This window comes from Syzygium oleosum, unplaced genomic scaffold, assembly GCF_021117445.2.
Source record: "Syzygium oleosum isolate NSW1041296 unplaced genomic scaffold, Sole_v2.1 Sole_v2.05, whole genome shotgun sequence".
Taxonomy (NCBI): Eukaryota; Viridiplantae; Streptophyta; class Magnoliopsida; order Myrtales; family Myrtaceae; genus Syzygium; species Syzygium oleosum.
Genome location: NW_026607489.1, coordinates 5,391,551 through 5,402,280, shown reverse-complemented (window position 1 = coordinate 5,402,280; position 10,730 = coordinate 5,391,551). Strand labels below are relative to the sequence as shown.

General features: G+C 37.4%; 1 protein-coding gene across 1 annotated transcript in view; it reads left to right on the top strand.

The window, feature by feature from the left end:
- Nucleotides 1-1,266: 1,266 nt before the first annotated feature.
- Nucleotides 1,267-10,730, top strand: part of LOC115676348 (uncharacterized) — a 28,171-nt gene continuing 18,707 nt past the window's right edge. Inside the window, exons 1-5 of the mRNA XM_030599232.2 lie at nt 1,267-1,716; nt 5,914-6,073; nt 6,643-6,735; nt 8,056-8,158; nt 8,314-8,473. Of these exons, the coding sequence (XP_030455092.2) occupies nt 1,520-1,716; nt 5,914-6,073; nt 6,643-6,735; nt 8,056-8,158; nt 8,314-8,473 (713 nt within the window). The 5' untranslated portion in view covers nt 1,267-1,519. The remainder of the gene's footprint in view (nt 1,717-5,913; nt 6,074-6,642; nt 6,736-8,055; nt 8,159-8,313; nt 8,474-10,730) is intronic.

The following is a 10,730-nucleotide window of genomic DNA, read 5'->3' as shown; positions in this document are numbered from 1 at the left end:
ACTTAATATTGTATAAGGGTCTATTTTTATATGCGAAATGTGATAGAATATGAGATACCAGTGCTACTAAAAGCCACAAGTTTTAGATCGCACTAAAAATATAATGTCTCGTTTGTTTCGCGGAAAATAAAGAAAATATTTCTCCTGAAATATCTCATTTTCATCGCTTGAGATTATTAGTTAATTAATGACAACATTATAAGTCTAAACATTTTTGCGGATGATGAAAAGATTCTTCATTCATCCATTTTTGCAACCAATGCAGACGATCATCTTCACATAAATATTTTCTAAATTTTTTATTTTATTGAAACAAGTGGAAACTCAGTATCCCGATACAAATATTCAAATTTTCGACGGACCAATTTTTTCTTTTTTTTCCTTGAAAAAAAGGGGCCTAAGCCCAAATGACCAATTAGTACATAATTTTAAGGGAAAATTTCAAATTAGTACCAAAAGTGAGGTCATTTTCTCAAAAAGGGGTCCAAAGTGGACATAATGTCAAATAAGGGCCTAAAGTGCCTAATCAGTCTCAAATAAGGGCTCGAAGTGCTCAATTAGCCTCAAGTAAGGGCCTAAGTTCGCCGGCATGTCAAATGCTCACCGGCCGACAAGCACATCACTATTCCGGCGATCGGAACAAGGGCAATTTCGTCTTTTACTTTTTAAATTTTTTTTTTTGTTTTTTTCTTTTCCTTTTCCTTTTCTTCTTCTTTTTTTTTTTTTCCTCTTCTCCCTCTGCCGGCCATAGCCGGGGCCGCGGAGGCTGCCCTTGTCCCTCGCTCGACGCTGGCGAGGGCAACCTAGGGTCGGGCGAGGGCAGCCTCCGCCCGAGGCTGGCAACCTCCGCCGGCCCCAGCTATGGCTGGCGGAGGGAAAAGAGAAAAAAAAAAAGAAGAAGAAAAGGAAAAGGAAAAGGAAAAGAAAAAACAAAAAAAAGTAAAAAATGAAATTGCCCATATTCCAATTGCCGAAACAGTGACGTGCTTGCCGGCCGGTGAGCATTTGATCGACCGACGAACTTGAGCCCTTACTTGAGATTAATTAGGCACTTCGGACCCCTATTTGAGACTGATTAGGCACTTTGAATTCTTATTTGATACTATATCCACTTTGGATCATTTTTTGAGAAAATGACACAAATTTGGTACTGATTTGAAATTTCCCCTAATTTTAATTTTAAGTAGAGGAAATCGATTGATTTAAAAAAAAAACTATTTATGGATATATATATAAGAGCTATATTAACTTCGCCTTCTTTCTCTCTCTCCGTCGATCCTCAGGCGGTGTGTTGCCGTTCATCGTCTTCCTCCATCCCCCCTTCCCTTTGCTTCCAAAAGCTTTTCTCTATTTCGCGGTTCTTCTCGCTCCTACTACTCTCTCTCTTCCATGAGACTGCGAAGCCTCGCCGCCCCGACACGGAAACCTCCGCCGCCGCCGCCCTCCTCCAAACCCTAAAGGACCCCCGCCATCCTCCGCCGCGCGCATTGCCCCGCCCCGCCCGCCCCCCACACCGCCCATGGCTTCCAGGGACCAGGCCCTCTCCCTCCTCGCCGCCGCCAACAACCACGGCGACTTGGCCGTGAAGCTCTCCTCCCTCCGGCAGGCCAGGGACATTCTGCTCTCGATCGACTCCTCCCTCGCCTCCGAGCTCCTCCCTTATCTGGCCGAGCTGCAGTCGTCGCCGGAGGGCCTCGTCCGGAAATCCCTCGTCGAGTCAGTCCCCCGAGCCCTAACTTGTTTTCTTTCTTTTTTCCGCCTTCTGGTTTGTTGGACGAACTTGCTCTGCCTGCTTCGGAATCGGTGTCTTGTGGTGAAAAATGTTCGCTTTATGAGGAGTGTGTTGTCGCTCATTGCGGATTGACGCTCTGCGGATTTCTGTCTTCCTTTTTGCCACTTAGGCTTTTGTTTCTTCTACCTGATTAGCGATTGCCTGCGTCGTGCCTAGGTGGTATGTGTATCGAGTTGGCGAAATTGAAGAATTATTGCACGGTGTGAAGGACTTACCTTCCTAGTGGTTCTTATGGTGGACGTCGTTCATCCGGTCATATTTGCTACCAGAGTGTTGCTAAGGATGTTGTGGTGTACTTTCTCTTTTGTCGAAATTACTCTGTTGTGGTTAACTTAGTCGGGTGATACTTCTAATTGGCCGTTGAAACCTCACAACTCATCTTCTGCCTGGTGGCTTTTTGTCTGTTACGGCAGAAAAAAGAGAGAGGATGGTAATCGGGTCTTCGTATCCGGCTATTTTTCTCATTGTCATGCACTCGTTTATCATTTACAATTGCTGAAAGCTATCATTTGACATGGTCCCCTTTGATCTCGTCGGTGATCTCTATCTACGGGTTATCCCGAAACTTGTGGATGCTGCTGTTTATACTTTTGTTGGATGCGTTGGATTGGTTGTCCAACTTTTTGTCATATGTTACTATGAAATGTTTCTTTTAAAGTGTGACTAGTGTATCTTTTACAAGCAAACTTAGCAGAATGAAATGATTAGATCTTTTAATGAACTTCTTGAGGTTTCAACAGAGCTAACACTCTGGCAAGGAAAGCATTACCTCCTATGATGAGACCATTGTAACGCTATTCTTGGCTAAGAAAGCCATGTTTATGTGACTAGAGAACACATGCCTCAGCAAAGTCACTTTTGGTTAGAGAATGATTCGTTTCCCCTGCTCAAAGTACCTCTCTTCCGCTATTTGTGGGTTTTGCTACTTTCCTGATATTTAAATGCCTTATGGTTAACAATCTTTCACTTTTACTATTTTGAGATAAAATGAGATTCTCTTGATCAAAATGTATTTACTTCAGTTGCTTTTGCTTGGACCAAGATTTTTATTCCTTTAAAATGCAGTTTTTGTGGACATAGCTTCTTTACCAAGTAATAGAGCTAATTTGCTGGTTAACAATTTTATTTTTTTCTTCCCTCAAAAAATTTCTTCATAACTTGCAAAGTCAGTTTTTTGATAACAGAGATACATTTCCCCTAATAGAGCTGCTTTCACTATAATGATTTACCACTTTCTCGAAAAAAAAAAAGCAGATTTTTACTAAATGGAGCCTTTCATCTTAAGGTCTATAAAAGAATCACGGTGGAAAGGATTTGATCTTTTATATGCTTCATGATGATTAATCTGATATTTTTCAAGTTGATGTGGATAAAGACTTGGTTTGGACTTGTATTCCAAATGAACATATGGCCCTGTGTTAGTTGAATGTACACAATCATGATCTTATGATGTTACAGATGGCAATTTGTTTCTTAAAAAATCCACAATCACAAAACCAAGTTGTAGAAAAGTTGGACAAATCTTTAAAATCTATTTTTAAGCTCTTTAGTGTAGTAGATATGATGCATGCCATATATATACATATATATGTAGATAATTTGGTTCGTTGTAATTTTATCGACTCCATAAGTGGTGTAATTGAGTGGGGGGCCTTGGAGAATTACTACAATATAAGGGAAAGCTTGATTATTTGAGAAATTGCAAAGAACATATTGCAACGGTTTTTCACATTACGGAGAAATCAATCATACAAAAAACTTAATTTGTACATTAGTTTTAGTTCTAGCTTAAGAAGTTCCCCTTGGGCACCTGATTTGAGCAGATCTTGGGTTTAATTTGAGAACTTTTAGAAAAACCTTGTTTTTATATAGTCAGTAGGTGATGTGAAACAAATTTGCTTCATAGATAATAGTAAGAATGAAAACAACTAAAACTCAGAGGAGCATTTTAAAAAAGACACGAATAAAAGCAATTTGGCTAATTAAACCATATTTATTACACTAGTAAATGATCTTCTCAATATAGTCAATTCATTTTGTATGTCCATCGAAGGGTAAACATTGTAGAGATTATGAGATTTTATTTTAATCATAAACTTCTCACTTCAACTCTTAACGATTTAAGGCAAAAGTATCAGAGTAAGTACATGAATAAAATATGCGAAACTTGACGAGAAAAGGGCTTGTCAATAGCAAAAGACTAGTCAAAATGTTGAAGCATGATCAGAAGAAAGATTACCTATTTAGATCCAATAACCTCCGCCTTCTCTGAACAATTGAATTAGCAAAAGGCATAACATCTTGTGTGCTCAAGAAATGATGTATTGAGAGGATGAATAGCATGAAAAATAGATGGCATTATGCTTTCCTATGTAAATGGTTTCTTTCAATAGCTTGTAGATATGAATAACTTTTGAAACTTAGTGCGTTTCTTAATCATGAAGAAGCCCACAGTAGGTTAGTAATCCGCTGTCCAGGAAATAACTTATTTACTTATGCATCCGTTAGTGGAGCCAAGCGGGTGGTCCAACAAGTTTTACACTTGGTATTATGGGGAATGAAACTGGTGTTCATTCCTTAACTGCTTCTAATTTTCTTGCAAACGTCTCTTACTTTTACTTGTAAGAATACCTGTCATGTTAAAGACATAGAGTGGTAAATGATGTTGGGGGTGCACATTTGAAAGTGGAGATTAAAATCTCCTATCATGATTTGTCTACATAATAAGTAAATGTGTACTTGCCTTTTTCAAACTCATTTGAGAATATTTGTGGAGGTAAAAAAGGAAGACATCAATTATTAGTGTTTTTTGGTTGAGATATGAGATGGGCAATCCATTTTTTTATGGTCTTTATGTGTAGATATTGAAGATTGACCGGAAATATTTAATGCGTAGGATTATCAAATACAAATGGTGTTAATTTTTACTAATGCAGTATAATATGATGAAATAAGTTTTATTTGCTCTATTTGGTTTAAAGGAATCTCTTGAGGGCATCTTTCCTTAATCCTATCACCGCGCTTCATTATCCTTCCCACTTTTTAATATTTAATGCGGCGTTCTTGTGCCCTCAGCGCTCTCCCTTAAAACAGAGCGATTTTTCCCAAACCATATCTCTGCGGCTTCCTCAAAACCCTAGCTTTCCTTAGTCCTCCAACAGTGCTCATTCCCCATTCACATGGCGTCAAGAGACCATATTCTGTCCCTCATTGCTGCCGTGAACAATCGTGGCAATTTGATGGTGAAACTTGCTTATCTCAAGCGAGTTAAGCATGCTTTACTGTCTGTTGACCCTTCTTTGGCGTCCAATCTCTTCCGACATTTGGCCAAGCTCCGGTGTTTACCGGACAGCCTTATCCGAAAATCTCTTATCGAGTTAGTTTCATGAGTCCTAACTCGTGTTGCTTTTATCTTCCTGTTGTGTGTTTATGTATGTGATTTGATCCTTCTTGTTGCATATTTACTTGTGGAGCTATATCATCATTTATGGAATTGATTGTGGAGATCTATGTATTAGATTTGATTGGAAAAACTCTTCCTTTTTTATTGTCTTTTGATTTCATGCGAAAAACCGCCATCATTTCTACTGACCTGCATCACACAGATTTGCTATTTTTCAGTTGATCTTTTGTCTTTGATAAATGTCATCTGTGAGAATCTGGACGATTTACATTTAATATGATTTATGGAACTTGTTATTCTGTCTAACATTTTCTTCCAATTTTGATTGTTTTGGGAGAAATAGAGAATATTTTAGTGAACTTTCTCAATCTGTCTAAGCCCCTATCCTATAATTTACTTATGGACCGGATATGTCTTGATGTACCGAGAGCTTAACAATGATTCTCTTTTGTCTGGGTATTTGCTTGTCATGGCAAGAGGGAGAAGTGGAAATTAGGCTTCAATCACACCTCTTAGTTTTGGTTGGAGATACGAGTCATTCAGTATGTGTTACTAGAAGCCATTGTTTGATATGCAATTGCCCTTTTATCTCATTGGTCATCACTAGTTATGGTTAAGTTCTTATATTTACTGATGTTGCTGCGATATAGTTCTTGTTTTGCGGCGCTTATCTAGCATTTCTAACTCTATTATTCAATTTTATTTTAATGCTAACTAGGACTATTGAAGAACTTGGACTGAAAATGCTGGAGCATTCTTGTGTGTTAATGCCGGTATTACTGGCATATTTAAGAGATGTTGACTCTGTGGTTGCTAAGCAATGTATAATCAGCGGTACCAAAATCTTTTGCAGAGTTCTAGAGGAGATGGCAGTGCAGGTCTTCTCTTGTCTCTCTCTCTCTCTCTCTCTCGCTCTCTCTCTCTCTCTCTCTCTCACACACACACACACACACACACACACACACACACACACATTAAATTAGGAGTTTTGATGGCCATTTGTTTTGGATTGCCGATGAACTCGGAGATGTTTGAGTGATGCCACTCTGGCACAGTTTTGTCTGTATTGTTTTGCAGATGGTTGAATGTACTTTTAAGTTGTATCCCTACATTAGTTTCATTTGTATGTAATTTACTGTAGAAAGCTGTTGTAGAAGTAGGTTGCACGTTTGGGAATAATGAAATCTCAGTGACACTATGGTACATGTAATTTCTTTGTGAATGGCAGAATGGTGGATCCTTCCATTCTCTTATTATAAGTTATAACTTCATACATTGAGCTTCTACTTTAAATAACTGTCTTAATGGTAGTTATGTTTGTGTCATGTATGTTTTGTAGTACTTCTCTAGGATTCATTACATTGTTAAAATGATAGTTATTGCTGTAAAGTATGAAAAAGGGTTTACTATTCAAAAAGGTGATTCATGGCCATTTTGTTGGAAACAGCTTAATATCCGTGGCAAAATCGAGAGATGGCTTGAAGATATTTGGCTGTCCATGCTCAAGTTCAGAGATAACATTGTTGCCACGGCGATGGAGGTGTGTTGATGAAACTTACATTTTTAAGGTTCTTTCAGTATTTTATGATTTCACGACATAAACATTCATTTCTATGGCAGAATTCTAAGTTTTCATCAAGCAGTCCTGGTATGATGGAATACCATGATAAGCTAGCTTGCATATTTGTCAAGACTAATTTTCTTGCTTGAGTTTGATGAGTTAAAAAAATTTGTGCAATATTTTGTCTTTGTTTTAGAACTGATAATTCACGATGCATTTCCCTTGAAATGCTCGAATACTATTGTACTGTCCGAGCTGCTAAGAGAGGAGTAGGTTAGATGATCCTTCTATTAATTGACTATATATGTGCATTGGAACATGTGTTTATGATATTTTGACAGTTGGTTTATATGAGGACTTTATATGATCTCCAATTTTAAAAACTGATGCTTATTTAGATCTTAATGTGTTTTTTATAGTTATACACCCAGTTTTTTATGTACTCTGCAATTTTGTTGCTATTGCTATTATAATCTTCTCTTTTTATGTTTAATATCGAAGTGTCACTATAGGGAACAAAGGAGGTGCTGACATTTTTCTGTTATCATTTAGAAGAGAATTAGCTACATAGTCTAGCACGGTCAAACATTTTATAGAAGGTTCTACCAAAAGTGTTCAGGCTGAAACCATCTATGTATGAAACATGGATAGTCTACTGAATGCTCTTGAAGGCTCTTCTTCTCTGTCTCTAGAAAAATCAAACTATGGAGAGAAATATGACAGTGAAGAACTGCCTCTTATCTAAATTCGATTTGACTTAATTCCATGCCTGCATTTTCTCATCTCACTGAACCTGATGATGTTCACATAATACCCAGTGAAGGCACAGTCTATTGCTGTTCCAAATTGACAGCAGCAGGGCAACTGCTTAGCTATGCCATGCCATGTAGTTTGAATTATGATTTTATCTATGATTCTAATTTGTTTGTTGTGTGATACATGAAAAAACAATATTATTTTAATGCATAATTTCAAGCAAGTAAATCTTAGATTGCTCTTGGGTAAAGGCTTATTCTGAACTTAGATATATTATTGTGCCAGGTAGAAAATCCTCTTTTCTTATGATAGACCTACATGTGAAATTGCAAATAGATACCTGGCATTTGTTGGGAGCTTGTTATATTCACTATATATTTATTAACCTGCACTTCTCTATTGTAATTGGCGCTTGCTTGGTGGATTTTATGTTATTGGGGTTTTGACTGTTTAAAACCCATTTCGGTCCATATTAGCATCTTTACTATTGATGTCGAAGAATACCATTGTCTGACTATAAAATTTATGGACTTGATATTGTAGCCTGGCGTTATTAGTACAAGATTGTTGGCATTGAAATTTTTGGAGAGATATGTCTTACTTTTCACACCCGACAACAATGAATTGGGAAAACCTCTGCCAGAAGGTATTGGTCCTTACTATAAGAAGCTTACTGTTTCACAGTTTGCAGTTTGGTATGGATATTTCAATTTGTCCTTTTGCTTACCCTATTCTGTCGGATTTGATTCTTTCTAAAGGTAATTGATGGGATAGTTATTGGTCTTTGCTTGGTTGAAACAGGTGGACAGGTGTTTAATATTTCACGGCTCACTGGGAGTCACTCTATTATTGATCCCGTTTTGTTCGTGTCAGAAGCAGGGATGATTCTCGAGTACTTATTGGATATGTTGTCCGTGACCAGCAGTCTTCCGGGGTGTCTGGCAATTGCAGTTATAAATTGGTGAGCTTGAATGTTCTGTTAGTCTTCACGCTGAATATCATATTCTTTAGCACCTTTGTATGTGTTCTTCTTTGCATTATATCTGTTGACATATTCTCCTTATTGTGAAATCATAGGGTTCAGTAATAACTGGTGGATGATGGAATCAGCATTTTAGTTTTCAAAATTAGCTTAAAGTTGGTAGATGCTGGATGCAGTGTATGTTAGAATGATTTTGGAATCTGACTCCTAACTCTTTAGAACATTAGAACATTAGAAATGCACCATTTTAACAAGCAGGGATCTGAGTTGTGTCTGGGGTGGGTCGGTTGCTGGACAATTCTCTTGTTGAGTTTGCCAAAGAGCAAAGTAAATTAACTGGGCTTGCTTGTAATTAATGCTGGTGCTTCTAGAACTTTATTTGCATCCTTTGCTTCTACATAGTGTACTTAGCATTTTAACCTTTGAGAGAGGATTTTCCTGGAGTTATTATGCTTGTCATTGTTGCTTTGGGTGAGTTTTCTTAGCTTCGTGATCGTCCTTGTTTTGAGAAAGGAATTTCCTGCTGATTATTAGTTGGCAACCCTCAATCCCTTTTAGACATGCTTGTTATCAGAATTAGGGAGATTACTGATTGTCGTCCTTTTAAGTCTGTTCTTTTGAGGGCTTGTGAAGAACTATTTTTGAAAATTCTCACCATTCGTAAAAACAGAACTCGAAAAATGTGCGTCCCATACTTGTTTATTGAGTGTAGTCATGGTATTGCCTTTACAAGCTTATTTCAGAGTGAAAAAGATAGTGTTTTAATTTATCTTTTATCTAATTTGTTGATGACCTTTGCGAAGATACATGCAAATTATATCTCAAAAGGAATTGTTTGACTGCCAAATATACATATTTCAGACTTATGACAGCCTGATGATTTTGAGATGAAAGAGCAATTGAAACTAGTTATAATTAAAATAAATAGTAAAAAATGGACATCATAGGAAAACTTGTAGAAACAGCGACCCCGTATTTGAAGCTTGTACCGATATTACACACTACTCCAGTTGAATGTGCTTTCTGTTATGGTATATGGAGGGAACATGGATGGTGCTTTTTTCTCGTTTTCTGTCATTATTGTATTATCAGGCATAAATAATATCAAATATTTTGGTCTTTGAGAAATTGGAGTTTAAAAAATGTTTTTGATCTGTTTGGTAGACGCTGGGATTTCTCGCTCGTTGCTGTTTGAGTTATGACTTCATGTACAAGCGTGACCCTTAATTCTGCCCTGAAGATTTTGATGTTCATGTTTGCTGCTTGTTCCTATATTCAGTGATTCCAGTGGCTTGTCCTTTCTGATCACGTTTTTGGTCTTTGCACCCTATAGATGGCAGGTGCCTTGTGTCATGTCTGCTATTGTATGTCTGATGCCTGTACTTGGAACTATTTATTTAACATACATTTGTGTTGCAATACCAACTAAATGTAGTTTACACCCACATGCCAAAATGCCCAACAGATGTAATGAAAGTTGTATGAATTCTATGCTATTAATTTTGAATTTGAGTTTTACAATTATTGCAAATATGGCTGGTAATTGATTGTAGTACTTGCTTTAGTATAGTTCCTTACTGAGTCAATTTCCAATTAGTGGTCACTGAGTTGGTAGTTCATTAGAATTGTGAGTTTTTGTATGATGAATGCTTTTATGGCTATATCATAATCTTTAACATGTTGCTGATGTTATTAAATAACTTTAAAATAAGTGAAGCCACATAATTGTGTAGAGGTAGCGGATAGAACCGCATTTTGCCCGCCCATTTTACTATCTTGAAAACATTGGAGATGTCACTGAAGCTTGGAACAGGTAGTACAACATCTGCTGCTTGTGCGTGATAATAGTGCAGTCTGCTGATCAGCTCTCTTTTGTGGAGTTAATGGCTTTGGATACTGCAGCAATGGTGGTTCAGATATTTGAAGTCACAGGGCTAGAAGTGTTAAGACTGCACTTATTTGGGAGCGCCATTGGCCAATGTAGAACTGTTAAGCAATGGATAATGGCCATCCTTGAGCCCAGAGAAACTTTGGTCAAATGATGCAGTTTATGCTTTGTAAACTGACGTATAGACCATTTACTACACCGTTCTTTGAGTTTTTCTCTGCTGTACCTGGATACAGCTGAATGTGTACAAATTATTCATGACAGCTGATACACATTTTATATATTCAATGATCAGAATTAATTACTATTGGGAACTTCAGAGCTTGATATGCTTAGCTTGATCTTTTG